At 38.2% G+C, this 17,705-nt stretch overlaps 2 protein-coding genes across 2 annotated transcripts in view; one reads left to right on the top strand and one right to left on the bottom strand.

Annotated features, from left to right (window-relative positions):
* The first annotated feature begins 739 nt into the window (after positions 1-739).
* Positions 740-3,383, top strand: LOC136989722 (tubulin beta-4B chain). Its single transcript, XM_067287965.1, has 5 exons — positions 740-852; positions 952-1,060; positions 1,139-1,249; positions 1,325-1,569; positions 2,422-3,383. Exons 1-5 carry the CDS (start codon positions 796-798, stop codon positions 3,232-3,234), a joined length of 1,335 nt encoding a protein of 444 aa, XP_067144066.1. The 5' UTR covers positions 740-795; the 3' UTR covers positions 3,235-3,383.
* A 5,336-nt stretch (positions 3,384-8,719) lies between these two features.
* The window catches only part of LOC136989645 (potassium voltage-gated channel subfamily B member 1-like), a 36,286-nt gene continuing 27,300 nt past the window's right edge, over positions 8,720-17,705 (bottom strand). The window contains 1 exon segment of the mRNA XM_067287864.1: positions 8,720-9,379. The gene's annotated coding sequence lies outside the window, so the exon portion shown is untranslated.

Genomic DNA, 17,705 nt, shown 5'->3' with positions numbered 1-17,705 from the left:
CGGTACATAGTAAATGATTAAAACTTTATGAATTGTTTCTATTTTACCTACATACAGTTCATATCCTCTATCAATTTACATCATCTTGCCCCCCTTACCCATTGGCTGGCGTCGTCCTTGGTTAAGTGCACATTTCTTTACAAATATATTACCCGGAAGTAGTAATTTTTGTTTGTTTACCTTTTCTGAATTGAGATTGTCCTTCGCCATCTCGGTGTCGTCTGCTACAGAATAACGCACGCGCCCAATTTTCCGGGACAGACCGTTAACGTCACTCTGACTTACTTGCTGTTATATATGCATAGAAAAGAACCACTTTAAAATATAATTAGGTAATTAATTCTTTTACATAAGTAATATTAAATAAAAGAATTACGTAATTATATTTTAAAGTAGTTTGTCTCTACGCATGCCCAGATAAAGATTAATTTCGCGCCTTTTATAACGGACTCACGAAAAGCGCGCGATTAGTTTTGAAAGATTAAGAACGCATGCGCAGTAATCGAAATTTTTCTTTATATATAATCTATTTTTTTGATTTCGAAACTTAAACATTCAATTAAATACTTTAAAAATAAAATATTTTTGTTACTAAAAATAATAAATAGATGCACGACGATTTCAATCAGAACTTAAAAAATAAATTTATAAATATTGAAAAAAGTTTGATTTATGCGCATGCGTAAAGGAAGCGTCCGTTATTAGTTTTCGACTTAGGGAAGATCGGAAATAAATCGAATTGAATCTTCAACATTCGGAAAATCTGTGCAGTTTAATTTACAAATAAACAACAGAATGAGAGAAATCGTCCATTTACAAGCGGGACAATGCGGAAATCAGATTGGCGCTAAGGTAAAACGAAATTAATGACGTTCATAACCGAACGTCATTAAAATTAATCCGTAATATAAAAAATTTGGCAATTGTAAATAAATGATTATTGTTACGTAGTTTTGGGAGGTGATTTCTGACGAGCACGGAATCGATCCCACCGGAACTTACCACGGAGATTCGGATCTGCAGTTGGAAAGGATCAACGTGTACTACAATGAAGCTACGGGTTTGTTCTTCTGAAAGACGAAAAATAGCTTTTTATATTGTGTACGGTGTTTTTATCTTCGATATTTCTGTTTGACAGGCGGCAAGTACGTGCCTCGAGCTATTCTAGTGGATTTAGAACCGGGAACGATGGATTCCGTTCGGTCCGGTGCTTTCGGTCAATTATTCAGACCGGATAATTTCGTTTTTGGTGGGTTTAATTAATGGAAAAGTATTATTTTCCTAAGCTCTTTCGGTAATTACTTAATAAAGGTTTAACGTGTAGGTCAAAGCGGTGCCGGCAACAATTGGGCAAAAGGTCATTACACGGAAGGCGCCGAGTTGGTGGATTCGGTTTTGGACGTGGTGAGAAAAGAAGCCGAAAGCTGCGATTGCATCCAAGGTTTTCAGTTGACGCATTCTCTGGGAGGAGGAACGGGATCCGGAATGGGGACGCTTCTCATTACCAAAATTCGAGAGGAATATCCCGATCGAATCATGAATACCTTCAGCATCGTTCCCTCACCGAAAGTAAGCTTTTCCGTCTTCTCCATCCAATCATTTTGTTTATATTAATCGACTCTTTTTTCTTAGTAAGATGAACATTTCTAGCATTTTCTTTCGAAACTGATGGTAATTAAAATCGGTGTAGAAATATTCACGATAAATTTTCAATTAAAACTTAAAAAACACTACGAATGCCACGTGAATTTCGCAAAATACTGGCATTCGTTATTTAATATGTAAATTCAATTTCGGCAATAACCATAAAAATATTCTAACACCTTTTCTTCAGTTTTACACTTTATACAATACACATATATAATTTTAAATTCATCACTTAGTAAATTAAGTGGAAAAACAATTGCAGTATAAAAAACGAACTTATATAACTGCTTTAAGGGAACAAAAAAAATTTATTACTTTGGGTTGTAGTTTTATTTTGTTATTTTATTTCGTTAAAGTAGTTAGCCTATGTTATTCAGTTAATGTGAGCTTTTGGAGTTATTTTTTAAAAAAATTATTAAAAATTAAAAATACACATTAAAATAAATAAATATTAAAAATATTTTGAGTAATTATAACTTTCACAAAAATTTATCATCAAAATTAAACCAAAAACAGGGAAAAAATGTAATAATTAAAGTATAAAATTGATTTAATATTATAATTTAATCGGTACTTTTCCGTTAAGTGGGCGTCATTCAATTTTCAATCCAGTTTTAAAAAAAACGATGAATAATTTCACATTTTTTACAGATAAACCTTATAAACATGTATACAAACACGTGTTTAAGCATATTGGATTTGGCTAAAAATAGTAGTAAATATGACTGACGCCCAGTTAACGGAAAGTACCATTTAATCTTACAATATTTTTAGGTATCGGACACAGTAGTGGAGCCTTACAACGCCACCCTGTCTGTTCATCAGTTAGTAGAAAACACCGATGAAACCTACAGCATAGATAACGAGGCCTTGTACGACATTTGCTTCAGAACCCTGAAATTAACCACTCCGACCTACGGTGACCTGAATCATTTGGTGTCGGCTACTATGTCCGGTGTTACCACGTGCTTGAGATTCCCGGGTCAACTGAATGCAGATTTACGGAAGTTGGCGGTGAACATGGTTCCGTTCCCTCGTCTTCATTTTTTTATGCCCGGTTTCGCTCCTCTCACCTCTCGCGGAAGTCAACAGTATCGAGCTCTGACGGTTCCCGAATTGACGCAACAAATGTTTGATGCCAAAAACATGATGGCAGCTTGCGATCCTCGTCACGGTCGCTACTTGACCGTGGCAGCCATCTTTCGCGGTAGGATGAGCATGAAAGAAGTGGACGAGCAAATGCTAAATGTCCAGAACAAAAATAGCAGCTACTTTGTAGAATGGATACCGAATAACGTAAAAACGGCCGTTTGCGACATTCCTCCTCGCGGATTAAAGATGTCGGCAACATTCATAGGTAACACTACGGCCATTCAAGAGCTGTTCAAACGCATCTCGGAGCAGTTCACCGCCATGTTTCGTAGAAAAGCCTTTTTGCATTGGTATACCGGAGAGGGAATGGACGAGATGGAATTTACCGAAGCCGAATCAAATATGAACGATTTAGTTTCCGAATACCAGCAGTATCAAGAAGCTACCGCAGACGAAGAAGGAGAGTTTGACGAAGAGGAAGCCGAGGAAGCCTAAGATTTTTTATTTCTATTCATAAATTATCTGTGTTTATTTTAAAATATTCAATTTGTTTTTTATTCTGTTTAAAATTAACCTTAACAATGTATTGCGAACTAACTATAATACCGTAAAATATAAATGAATGTAACTTAATATTTTTCCGTTATAATGTTTTTATAAACCCGAATTTTAACAAAAAGAACACAGTGTATTCTCATCATCATCAAATGTGTTTATCAGTTATCAGTTAGTATGGAAATTTTTCACGTCCAAGCAGAAATCCTATACAGTTCTTTCATACACACCTCACTTGAAAACTCGGTAATTAATATTACCGTAAACTTTTAGCCTGAAATACAACGTATACATAATGTATTGATGTTAGTTAATATCAACGACATTTCCGCTTATTTGCCAGATGTATTTTGTTGAAACTGAAAACAATATAAGTAAACTTGAAATTTCAATAGGAAATTGGCCAAGTTTACAAAGTTAATCTGCAGACAGCATATTAAATTTATATGAGGGTATTGTGTTCATATATCACATAATTGTATTGACGATATTTATTTTTAAAATGTAAAGATCTAACAAGTACGTAAAAGTAAAGAAACATCAGCAATTACTTGTATTGTGACATTAAAAATTGCAGTCTGCAATTGTAACAATCATATTTTTAATTTAATTTAATTAATATATATCCTCTCCACCTCAAACTAGTGGCTTGCCCCTGGGTACATCGTACTTTTCCTTTAACAACAGTCATACAGGTTATTCATTTACTACTTCAGAAGAAATGTTTTGAATTGAAATAACATGACTTCCGGTTTGTATCGGAAGTTCGTATATAGTTAATCGGGTCCTCCTGCTCTTTAGGTTTCCATATCTGGTTTCAGATTTCTCGAAATTAAGGAAAGACGGACGGACGACAGTGGGAATTTATAAGTTTACAAGTTTTTCAAACTAGCCTAATAAGTTTCTAAAGGGAGACAAAACGACTAATCCCAACAATCGTCTCTTGACAATTGTTGGGAAACGGGGTAAGGAACAATCTTGACAAATAAATTCGTTAACTACTCGTTGAACCTTTAAATGCAATTCCAGGATAAATAATTAACAGTTCGCAATCTCAAAAACACAGTCTCTAACGTTTTCGATCTACATAGGAGATCTTCCTCGGGATTCGTTGAATTGGAATGCGCATTGAATTGTTGGAATAGGCCTTTGCTAATTTACGAAATTGTAATTATATTGAAAAGCTTATATCAGAAACAATTCCCGATGAAAGAATATACATGCTGTGAAATCTCTATCCTCTAATCTGTTTAGTATACGCCCATATAACGAGGGGCTACTATATTAACCAATTATTAAATAACTTCGGCCGCAACCTTCGCTAATAACTAACTGTAGATTTAAATAACGTTATTATGTAATATATTAGTATTTTTTGTTTTTGTTGTAAGTTTTAGTACCAGTGATACTGTTCGCGAACAAAAGTGGCAAAACCAAACTTGATCTATCGAAAAGAACTTTAATGTTGACGCACAAAAATTCAGGCTCCATTGCTGAATGGGTAAAAAGTTATTAAAGTATAAAATTAATGTACAGTAGGGCTTCATCATACGTGACCAATATGCTCCAAGACCTCTCCCGAAAGCGGAATTTCGGGAGAGTTCTTGGAGCCTTTAAGAGAGAACCCTTCTAAGTATTTCCTATAAGTTACTATCATACGTAGCACATATTTTTTGTACATATAAATAAACAAGGCAAATAAACACTATATTAACAATATAACATCGTAAATCTAAAAAATAAAAAAAGTTTTCGAAATAGACTTTCTTTTCTCACTAAGGGCTGACACACGGATATTTTTCGCTCGGAGCGTGACAATACATGGGTTGAAATGAGCGAACACGCGGCCTTCCTGCGGAATTTTGGCGCCGAATCCATTTCCGAACGAAATACGTGAACTGGCATAGTTTTTTTTTTTTTTTTAATTTCCGTAACTAAATTTTACGCGTGAAGTTTAGGGTCGTGTGTTCTGGCCTCGAATCTTAAAATTATAATTTTTTCATCTAAAGTAAAAGTTTACGGCTTATCAGAGCTACCAGCACCTTTTGCAAATTAGCATAAACGAAACAAAGAAAAGCACTGATACAACTTATTACAAGCGAGAACTCTGGAGTCCGGACAAAAATTAATGCGAGTTCCAAGTATTTAGTGCAAATCAAAGGAGACATAATAACGCCTTCTCTAAACGAGAATATGTTTGCCTGAGCAAGATTCTGAGAGACTTCCTAACGTTAAAAAATGGAGAGGATTTAGCGCAAATTAAAAATTTTTATTTTACTTTTTTTCGGTTTGCCAAATTTTAATGTTTGAATGTTATGTAAAATAACTATGATTATAATCAATATTACTTGAAGTTATAAATTCTAACCAGCTTTTGTAAGGAAAATTTATCCAAATTCCAGAATTAAGCTGAAAATTCTAACCTACCATTTTCATACAATAATTAATTTATAAAAAAATCCAACGAGTTGCTTAACTTTCCCGGCAACATTTAAAACTGCACGTGGTGCCATCTGTTACGATATTTTATTTTAAAAACTTTTTATATTTTTAATTATTATAAAATGGCAAAAAACTTACTTTTGAGAGTAGGGATGAGTTTTATAAAACACTGTAAATGGTAGTAACGAGTGGAATCGTCATTAAGTCCGACCCTACTCGAGATAGGACACACGACCCCACTTTATCTCCCCACCCTCTCGACCTTTATTAACCAAAATATTAATAGCATCAATTCCCTAATAAACGAACCTCCTTGCAAAATTTTCCATGAAGTAAGAGAGTAATTAAGCTTCGAAGAGGGTGGAACAAAATCGTTCCTTCCCCGCACACAGGAAAAAAAATATATATTTTTTTTTTTTGCATTTCTCGACGTTTCAAAGTTCCGAGTCCAAAAATGTAAAAATCTTAGGGGGAGGGGTCATTTTTTTGATCGATCACCATACTTTCCCCACTATTACATAATTATAACAGGGCTGGGAATGTAAAAATTGTTCGTATGTAACAAATTAATAAATTATATCAATAAAGCTAAATTATAATTATAGAAAAACAAGTATGATTATGTAAATAATAGATTTATCAATTAATGCAATAAATGATGAACTAACTAACAGACAGGAGCAAACTTACCTGTAGAGACAAATTTAATTAACTAATTTGAGGTGATATTGTTTATTAATCTAGTAATTATATTTGTTTTATTGTAATTAGGATTTCCACAAGTTAATATATGCATCAATATATTAACCATACTTTCTATTAAATATGATAAATGGATATTAGATTTTAAATAAGAATTTCAAAACAGTACAACATCATAATTTATTTTTCTAAAAGAGTTTTACAACATTAATAAATGTATAAGAGAGATAAGAGATTATTAAATAAATACGTACCATTTGAATAGTACAGAGATAAAACATTACTACTATTTTATTAGATGACAAACTACACATACCAAAAATTGGCAACAAAATAAGATTCACAATACTGCGTATCAATCTTTGAAAGGCTTTTTATAATATAGTTGCAATATTGCATGCTAAAAATTATCTACATCTGATATTAATTTAGAGCAATACAAAACTAGTTTTTTTTTTTATCTGGATATCTTATGGCACATAACTATGGATAACAATTCCACTTACGTTTCATTATTTTTTTTATTTTTCATGCACCTTAATTTGTCTAATCTTTCATATGTTCAATAGAATATATTATATAAGTTTGTTACATATCAATTTAAAGTTGACGACATTTACGTAGACATTAATAATAATAATAATTATAAAATTCAAAATATAATCTGTTTTTAATTCAAGTGGTATTTTATTCAAAAATTAATAAAACCCTGATATATTTAAAACCAGAATTATACAACAGAATGGAAAAAATTTCCATTTCTCAATGCTGTTGAGAGGAAGATTGAACAATGAAAAGTGAATGATGTACATTGAATAAAGATGATTGTTTTCAAGTATATAAATCCACAACACCAGGTAGATTATAATAATTTTCTTTTTCTACATAAATTGTCTAAAAATTTTATCTTCAAATAAGAAATTATAAATAAATTCATTGAAAAATTAAAAATTCATAATTACATTCAATCCTTTTTCAAAATATTTGGATGTTGTCTTAAAGTTTGGTTTAAAAACCAGAGATCAAAACTTTTTAAAATGAAATATATTCATCAATAATTACAGTCAATAATTTACATAATTTACATATATTTATATTTCAACAAAATATATTTTGTTGGAAATATATATAATAAATTGCATATTATAAATGTTGGCTCGAGAAGGTAACCAAAATTTATTGCTCTTTATAACCATGTTTTGAAACAGCATATAATGAATTGATATATTTTTTGCACAAGAATGATATATTTGAAACACTTTTCAAACGACACGCCGTTTTGGTTGCATTTCCGAGCCACGGAATAAAACGGACAATATCCAATTATTTTGATAATTTTGAGCAACGACTATAAATTACATAAGGCATAACGAGATTACAATGACTTGTAATCGACTTGTATCGCACATTTAATAATTGCAATAATTTATTACATTCTACGTTTCTAAATTAAACTATTTAAATCTCATGTTTTTAAAATGATACATATAGATTTTTTCTATAACAAGTTATATATCTGATTTATATATTTACAAATGGAATACTATTTGTTAGAATTAGTAGTTTCCAATTCTAATTTTTGTAGATAAATGATTTTTTTTTAAATAATTAAAAACACATGAATTTTCCTTTCATCAACATATTTTTACACATGAAAAAATGATTGTCTTATTAATTTTTACAATTTGGCAATTCAAAAAATACATATAACTAAACTTTTAAATTAGAATTTCAATAAAAATTTATTCTTAAATTACTATATTTATTGTATTAAATAAATTTAATTTCTGATGATTTTGGAATATTTTTATCATGAATTTCCAAAAAAGTAAAATGGTTAAAAGACAATCTTTTGTCTTATTAAGAATTAAAAAAAATCATTTCTTCAAAATTTTATCATTGTTTAAATTCCAAATTTTGATATTTAATGCTTTGGCATATCATTATTCTTTTTCTAGAAGTTTCAAAATGAGAATCTAAAAATTATTTTGAAATTAAAATTGACAATTTTTCAAGAAACATTAACATAAATTATAACAATATGAAACTATAATTTAATTCAATAAATTAACTAACAATCTTTTTAATTCAAATGAGTGAATAATTTAGTCAAATTTAGAACTAACTACAATTAATTTGATTGTAAATATCTTTATTTGTAAAAGCCAGCTGTCTGAAATTTCAAAATATTTCATTAAAATATTTTAGAATGGTCTTTACTGATAATATATACTTAAACAGAATTAAATCAGTAAAAATCAATTACATTACTATTATTATTATTTTTTTAGTTAATTTAAATTCAAAACTGAAGTAGTTTTCAATATGCATTTTTTTAGTTTCATTTAAGAATAATCTTTTAGTAAAATAAATCTAATTTAATTTACTCTTTTTATGTAATTTTTTGGCTTAAAGTATGTTTAATATTTTTTGATAAATGTTATTTTCTTTAATAAACAAACAAGTTTTAATTAATGTCATTGAATCATTACTATTTAGTTTACAAAAATATTTTTTTGAAGCAGTAGAAATTTTAACCTTTTGATAAATTTTTAAATTAATGATATTTTTAAATAAGCAGTATAATTAAACTTACTTGAAGATATATATTTTAACATTTTTACAGATGGCTGTTAGTATCATCTGTTTTGTTAAAAAAACAAGTATTTATGAATATTTTTAATAAACAAAAAATTTTTAAATTATACACAGCAAACAAAAATATAGTCATTTAAATTATAGAGTCATTTATAATATTTGGAACTAAATTACTCCAAAATATTTCTGTAAACTTAAGTAAATAACATATATATTTTCTTATTTTTAGTTTTAAAAATCAATTACAAAAAATCTCACGTAGACAGAAAGACAAACCCACTATACAATTTCATGTATACAGTATATTTCTGATGAAACGAAGTTGTTTGATGGAATTTCATAGCTAAAATAAATATAATATTCCAATTATAATTAATAAAATTACATTCAAACAGTAGAAGACTATTTTTAGTTATGGAATAAACATTAAAAAACAAAGTTTATCTTATATACTTAATTATACTTTTATAACTTTCTGTTCAACACAAAAGACAAATTAATAATTTAAAAATATTTGAACAAATTAATAGTATGAAAACATCACCTGAAATAAATGAATAAATAATAATAAAGTTATATGTTCAAAGTTATAAATGTCCATTCAATACTTAAAGATAAATACCGTATTTTACGGACTATAAGACGCACCTTAATTTTTAAGCAATTTTTTTTTAAAAATACCTGTAAGACGCTACGGACTATAAGATGCACCTGAATTTTGAAAGCAATTTTTTGAAGAAAAAAGTGCGTCTTATAGTCCGTAAAATACGGTATATATATGGATTATGGTATTAAAACTATAGAAATACGGGTGTAACAAAAAAAAAGCTATTCTCTATAATTGTTTTTAATATTCTGCTTCATCTATGAGTTCTGGCCTGCCAAAAAATGCTGGGGAATAAGTACCTAAGTACTAACACTAGCATTGTCAATTTTTTAAATAATTTTGTACTTTCTTAATGCTTCTGTCAACAGATTGAGGTAAATAAATATTGCTCAAGTATTCCCTACTGTAATAAATGCAAACAAAGCCTTATCCACTTTAAGATTTTGTTGTATCCAATAAAAAAAAATAGTAGTAGTTGGAAAGAAAGTGTGTTTCAATATGTATTTACTTAGAGTAACATTTTGTTTTCTTTTACAAAATTAAACAAAGTCATTTATAGGAAGTGCTCAGAATGTCCTCTGCAAACATGGATGTTTATTGAGCTCAGTTGTTTTTATTAGAAATACTCATATTAAAACAAGTTTAATTTCCATATATTAAAAGAAAAGAAGAAATGTACGAGTTTCGGTTTCGGTTTCTATCGGAACGGACGCTTTTCTTTGTCTCCGCTTTGAATTTGGCTTTTTGTGCTTCCAGCCCGCTAAACTAGCACGCTTTCGACGGCTTGAAGTGTTAGTTTTCCTCGCTTCCGTCCTCGCCCCGTGATAGTCTGCGCAGGTAGGAGTTTTCTTTTCTTTTTCGGCTTTCACTCAGCGTAGAGGTCTCGCAGGCCTCGGGAGAGGAGCCGACACCGCCGGCTGCGGTGCCAAGCCCCGTCCACGCTGTTTCTCGGTTCTTCTCTCCGCTCTCAGAGCTGGACAAACTTTGTTCCATTCATCCAGATTTTCCCCCGGACCACCTTTATACCGTCTTTTTGGAGGGACATGGCCCCCTCCATCGCTTACGTCCAGCAGACTTGCACGCAGCGCTCCAACCGCACTTCCCCCACCCAGACCTCCTCACAGACGTCAGATACTCCCGAGGGGGATTCCTCATCCTGAAGACACAGGACTCCCACACTGCTGAGGCGGCTCTCCAAATCGACACCCTCACCGGATCCTCTGTCCGCAGTCGACTGGCCCCGCACTCAGCCCTCACAGCATACCTCCTCCGGGGGGTCGACCCCTCTATAACAGTACAGGAGATATATGAGGCCCTCACAGTGGCTGATCACCCGGTCATCGAAATTCGCCGTTTCACACGCAAGGAGGACACCATACCCTCTCAAGTACCACCGTCTACATGTCGGTGGCCAGAGCTGTCCCGATCGACTATATGACAATATATTATCAGCGATACCCATGTACGCGTTACATCCCCCGTCCGCGCATGTGCGATCGATGTCTTTCCTTCGGTCACTCCGCCCGCACTTGCCGGGGACGCCGTTGCTGTCCCAAATGCGAGGCTGATCACGACCAAACTAACTGCACCACCTCTGCCAGTGGGTGCATGCGCTGCGGGGGGAAACACAGTGTCGACTCCCCAAACTGCTTGATCTTTCGACATGAAGCTCAACTTCTAAAATTCAGTGCCCTACAGCGCATCTCATATGTCGAGACAAAGCGAACTCAACACGGTCCTCCCTGCACGTTTGCTCAGGCGGCAACCGCCGTCACCAAGGATGCGCAAGAGGTTGGTGGCAAGCCTCCTCGCCGGGATCGTGACACCACTGGCTCCCCCAATGGCATGCAGGGGGACCTTACAACTCTTCTACACCGCGTAAGCCAACTCGACTCTACCGTGGCCGCTCTCCGAGCGGAGATACGGAACCTTTGTCAAACTGCCCGCCCACAATCACAAACGCCCATCTCGACATCGCCCCCACCTGACCGACCTCTAGGACCGGAACAGGCCACGACCACACCAATACCAAACAAACGTCCTTCCCTCACAGCAGAAACAACAGCTGACACACAGCGAAGCAAAAAGAAAAAAGGGACCAAACACAACCAACCAACCACAACAATGACGCCCGACATGGACGACCCAGGGTCGGACATGGAATCCCAATCGGCTCCAGGTCCATCCCATGCCCCTTCCCACAAGGACCTCAATACGCCCACACCAGCTGAGTCTGCAAAACTCCATCGTCACCAGCAAAAGACACAACACTCAAATGGCTAATTCTCCAAATAACCAACACACTCTCCGTCTCATACAATGGAACGCGCGGGGGGTTCGATCGAAACGCGACCGCCTCCTAACCACAGAATGGTACCGCGACGCGGATATCATCATCATCCAGGAGACCTTCCTGACGCCAGATATACCCTTCTCTCTTCCGGGGTTCACTGTGTTTCGGGCAGACCGCACCACAGCCCAGGGAGGAGGAATACTCACTGCTATAGCCCACCGTTGGCCTGTCCGGCACAGCTCGCAAAACCCCACCATCCAGGGCCTCGAATATCAAGAAACACTGATCTATGTTACGGGGAAGCCCCTCTCTGTCATCAACGTTTATGCCCCACACGGGGACCTAACCGAGGACATGCTTGATACTCTCACACAAAACCATCATCGGCCGCGCATCATTGGAGGCAACTGGAATGCACATCACCCCCTATAGGATGATGAATGCGGGCGCCCCGACGGGGTGGGCCGTACTTTATTCAACTGGCTCACGACAGCCAATATCAGTTGCTTCAATATGGGGGAGCCCACCCATTTCCGCCAAGGAGGCGCCTCAGCCATTGACATAACCCTCTGCTCACCTGATCTTATGGGGACGATTGCCTGGAGTACCAGCGCTGATACACTCACCAGCGACCACACTCCGGTGCTGCTAACTTTGTCCCTACCAGGCTCCATCGACACCCTGGCCATTTCACGGACACGCTGGCACACGAATTGGGACAAGTATGCCACCAACATCAGCCAAAGCTGAACGGAGGGAGAGCCTCATCCCAACGACTACCACTCGTTAATCAATAAGATCCGCACGGCGCTCACAGACTCAACCGAAGGTCGCGCAGCCCCTCCTAGGGGACTGCCCCCTTGGTGGACCCCAGCATGCAGCCGCCTACAGGCCAAGAAACGCCGCGCCTTCAGGCTGGCCCGTCAGTTAGCTTCGATCACTTGGTGGAACACCTACAAAAAACTGGGGGCTGAGCTTCGTCGCAAGGTCCGCCACTCCCGCCACGAGTGGTGGAACAGCATATGTACGTCCCCTCCCTCTCACTCTACACTTTTTCGGATCTTCCGCCAGCTGCGAAGCCCACCAGCTATAGCAAATACCCAGAACATCATCCAGACCCCCACCACCCTCCTAACACCGCTTCAACAGGCGGAAGCACTAGCCAACTTCTTTGGGAGGTCTCGCCCAATCAGAGCTTTCGCTCCCCTCTCGGCACCCCACCAGCCCACAACGACAAGCGACGACCGTCCTTTTCACATCCAGGAACTGGTTTGCGCACTCCGCCGGATCCGCAACACCACGCCTGGCCCAAACGAGATCAGCGCTCAGGCCCTAAGGGCGCTCCCGATCGCCAGCCTCCGCACCCTTCTGGACCTCTTCAACGAGTTCTGGATTTCCGGGACCTGTCCCCCGATTGGAAAACAGCTACAATCATTCCCATCGCAAAACCAGACCGGCCCACTACGAGCTGCAGCTCGTATAGACCAATATCCCTGACTTCTCATCTCGCCAAGATCTTTGAACACCTTGTCTTGCACCGCCTTCAGGCGCATGCAATGCAGACAAACCACTTCCATCCCTACCATTTCGGCTTCTTACCTTATCATGGTGTCCAGGAAGCACTGATCACCATACATCACCACATTGCGGTAGCTTGGGCACAGCGCCGCTGGACGTACTTAATTGCCCTCGACCTGGAGGGAGCGTATGATTCTGTCTGCCACCATGGCATTCTGGCAAAGCTGTCTTCCCTGGGCGTAGGAGGCCGGATGTCGCGCTGGCTTTCCTCTTTCCTACTCCAGCGCACTTTCCGGGTTCGCTGGAGAGGCGCGATGTCATCGTACCACACTCTCACGCAGGGTGTCCCACAGGGCAGCGTTTTAGCGCCTTTCCTGTTCACCAGCTACATGGCGGACCTCTTGGAGGGCATCCCTCCGAACGTCAAGGCAATCCTATATGTAGATGACCTCTTTCTTCTCGTTACGAGTACCAGCCCCATTCAGGCCACCAACCGCGCCCAAAGCGCGCTCCAGAGCCACTCTTTCTCCGCAACAAAAAGCGCTGTCATGGACCTGTCACCCAAACATAACCGCCTGCCAATAGTGCTGACACTGCCCTCGGGAAGAATCCTGCAACGCACCATCATACGAGTCCTGGGCATGCATTTTTCTCATACATTCACGTGGATGGCCCACGAGACTTTCACACACACAAAACTGACCAGAGCGGGATCTTTTCTTAAATATTTCGCATCCCGCCGTAACGGTGCTCGTACAGCGGAGTTCCTCAGGCTTTTCTTTGCGGTTCTCAGCCCAATGGCCAAGTTTGGAGCACCGCTCCTGGATGGCGCTCCACCCACCACCATCAATCACATTGAGAAACCCCTCAATGCCGCACTCCGAACGGCGCTGGGCGTGCCCAGGACGACCCCTCTCTTATCACTCTACACAGAGACTGGTTATGTGCCGCTACGGCCGAGGCTACGTCTCAGAATACTCTCCCATGAGGCGGCTCAAATATCGAGGGGCAGCTTTAGCCCACTACATGACCTCTACCAAAACGCCTCAAGTCTGGACTTTTATCGCTGGTGCCGTCACCAGGAACCTTATGTGTACTGGGTCTTTTCCCGTTACCGTCGGGAAGGCCAACTCATGTCACTCATCTATCGCCAGTGTTGTGTGCCACCAAGCACTGCCAGCGTCCATCCACACATCAGCCTAGATGACTACCCCACTTCGTCCACCGACCACCAGTTGTCACGAGCGTCCGTTTCCGGGAGACTGTCGCGGCAAAATGGCCGGGCTGGCTCTGCCTAGGCGCGGATGCATCCAAATCCAGTACTTGGACCGCCATTGGCATAGTCCTCTCGAACACAAACAAAACAGAGGCCTGGTTCCTGCACAATTACTGCAGCGTCTTCGGGGCAGAAGCCCAGGGCATCCTGCGCGCAATCCACATCAGCGCCTCGCTGGCCAAACCCACCGTCATCTTCTCCGACAGCCGCTCGGTCATCCAGGCTATGGCCAACGTCTCGTTCTCATCACCACCTATGATCATTGATCTTGCGGCTTTTGTCAGCACACACACGGTGCCCATCGTCATCGGCTAAACACCAGGCCACACCAACATTCGGATCAACGAGGCGGCCAACAAAGTGGCCCGCCGTGACCCGTTCAGTGGCTCCATCTGGAAACCCCTCACGCCACGAGACCTCACCCGGGCCATGCAGGACACCACCATCGGCACCCTGATGGATTCCTGGTCAGCAGCGCTCTGCAACAAAGGCCAAGACCACCTTCGCCCGTTTGCCCCCTGGAGGTACAGTTGTGCGTCGTCTCGCCACGCGGAGACACTTTTGGCCCGGCTTCGGACTGAGACGGCCCCATTACATGCGTTCCTGTACTCTCAGCACCTACACAACTCTCCGGGGTGCCCCCATTGTGGCGCAGCGGAAACTACACTACATCACTGGCTACATTGCCCCAAATACACCACAGCCCGCAAGGACCTCGGCAACACGATGACTCTTAACGTGTCTCTGGTGCGCACGCTGACGCCTATCTACTGGCCACCGGCCTCCATTACTCCTAGTCAGCACGTGGCGGCACTGGAGCGCTACATTAGCCTCACCGGTCGTTTCGCTTAGCAACTGGCAACGTTGGTCGGAGAAAGAGCCGTAAAGGCTATAATCTCCATATGAAACTGTGAAAGAAGAAGAAGAAGAAGAAATGTATGAACTTTCACTTCTATGTTACCAACATGTACAGTACAAGCCAAAGTTTGTAACTGATATTCCAAAAATCAGTCCCCTGAAGATGGCCTATGCTTTAGGATTAAAATGTTAATGTATAAGCAAATAAATGTCTCTCAGCAGCCAAAGGTGTTTAGTGATGATTTTAGTAATTAGTCAACATAGGCTTTGCTTACTCTTGTATGAACCATAATCCATGTTGTATAACTTGTTGCTAGCAGTTTATCAAGATATAGGTTGGCCTATTAGTTCACTCCATAGTTCTGCAGCTTCTATGAATGTACCAGATCAATATTTCATGACAAGTCAATGCAAAATTCACTCTTTCCCAACAGTAGTCATTGTTGATCTGCCATTATTGCATCCAGGCACAACAGAACTGGTTTCTTCATAGTGTCTGAGGAAAATTCTGACACTCGACTCATTCAAAAACAATTCCCAAGCAATTTGACATGTGATGATCAAGAAATGGTTTTCATTAACTGACGAAGGCAAACACCCAGCAAAAAGAAACATGCAGTAGACAATATAAAACTGAATTTATTTATGCATAACATAATTATATACAGATTAGACTCAAATAGATTCCAACTCTAGGGCAGTTAATTATATTATTTATAATAATGAGCTAAGTTTTGTGGATATTTTAAGTGCAGTACAGGCTGCACAATAAAAGTTATGCCAAAGTTAGAGGGTTGGACCTAAGAGAATGGATGGGAGCCCAAAAGAAGTCCTCGGTGGTCCAACTAAAAGATGTCTAGTTTACCCATCGGCTATAAGACCATGACCCATGATTAAGGTATAGTCTCTAATTATAGCATCTTGTTTGAGGGTGGTTTTCCCACTTTCAAAAAGGAGAAATGTTTCTTGAAGATCAACTCAAATGTGGTCGTCCATACAACATTCAAACTGATAAAAATGTTGAGAAAATTCGATCTCATTAATGAAGATTGCTGTTGAACCATTGATGAACTTGATTTGTCTGGAATTTCATGGAGTTTGATTCAGCAAATTTTGCCACTAGAACTCGGCATGAGAAGAGTTTCCACAAAGTTTGTTCCGTGTTTGTTGATTGCCAATCAGAAAGGCAGCATCGGAACCCTTTCTGATCATTTGGAAGAACATTTGGAAAATGATCCAGACTTGTTTTCTAATGTGATAACTGGTGATGAATCGTGGTGTTATGGTTACAATCTGGAAACCAAATGTCAATCCAGCCAGCAGAAAACATCAAGATCTCATCACAAAAAAGCAAGACAAGTGAAGTCAAATGTGAAAACCATGTTAATCTGTTTTTTTTTTCTCATGTGAAAGGAATTGTTCATTCCAAATTCATCCATCCAGCCAGACACTCAATCAACATTGTTATCTGAAAGTCCTCAAAAGACTCTGTGATGCTGTAAGAAGGAAAAGAAGGGACTTGTGGCAAATGAGGGATTGGTTTTTCCATCACAGCATGTGCCTGCTCACACATGCAGCAGTTTCTCTTGTGCTCTCTGTGCAGCATTTTTTGACAAGAAATGGCATGACCCTCCTCCCTCACTCCCCTATTTGCCTGATCTTGCACCTTTTGATTTTTTTTGTTCTCTAGGATGAAGAAGGAACTCAAAGGGAAGCAATTTCAGACAGTAGAAGAGGTGAAAACAAAACGACAGAGATGCCTAGAGGCATTTTGGAACAGGAATTTTCTAGGTGTTTTGAACAATGGAAAAAACGTTTGGACAAATGTATTGAGGCTAATGGAGAGTATTTTGAAGGAGATTAAAATATGAAGTTGTTAAAATAAATACACGATTTTTTTCTGAATTTTTTCATGTTATTTTTGGGTCTGCCCACGTATAGTTAATAGGCCTAGTTTCCATATATGTCTTGTCTTTTATCTATGTTCTCGAGATTAAGGAAAGGCAGACAAACAAATGACAATGGAAATTTATAAGTCTACAACTTTTTCAAATTGCAGCCAAATAAAAATATATATTTAATAAAATATAATAATTTTGAAAATTATAAATAATAAT

The sequence above is a fragment of the Centruroides vittatus genome, unplaced genomic scaffold (genome assembly GCF_030686945.1).
Source record: "Centruroides vittatus isolate TY-2023 unplaced genomic scaffold, ASM3068694v2 scaffold_752, whole genome shotgun sequence".
Classification (NCBI taxonomy): Eukaryota; Metazoa; Arthropoda; class Arachnida; order Scorpiones; family Buthidae; genus Centruroides; species Centruroides vittatus.
Note: the sequence above shows the minus strand (reverse complement) of the source record. Positions and strands in the feature narration are given on the sequence as shown.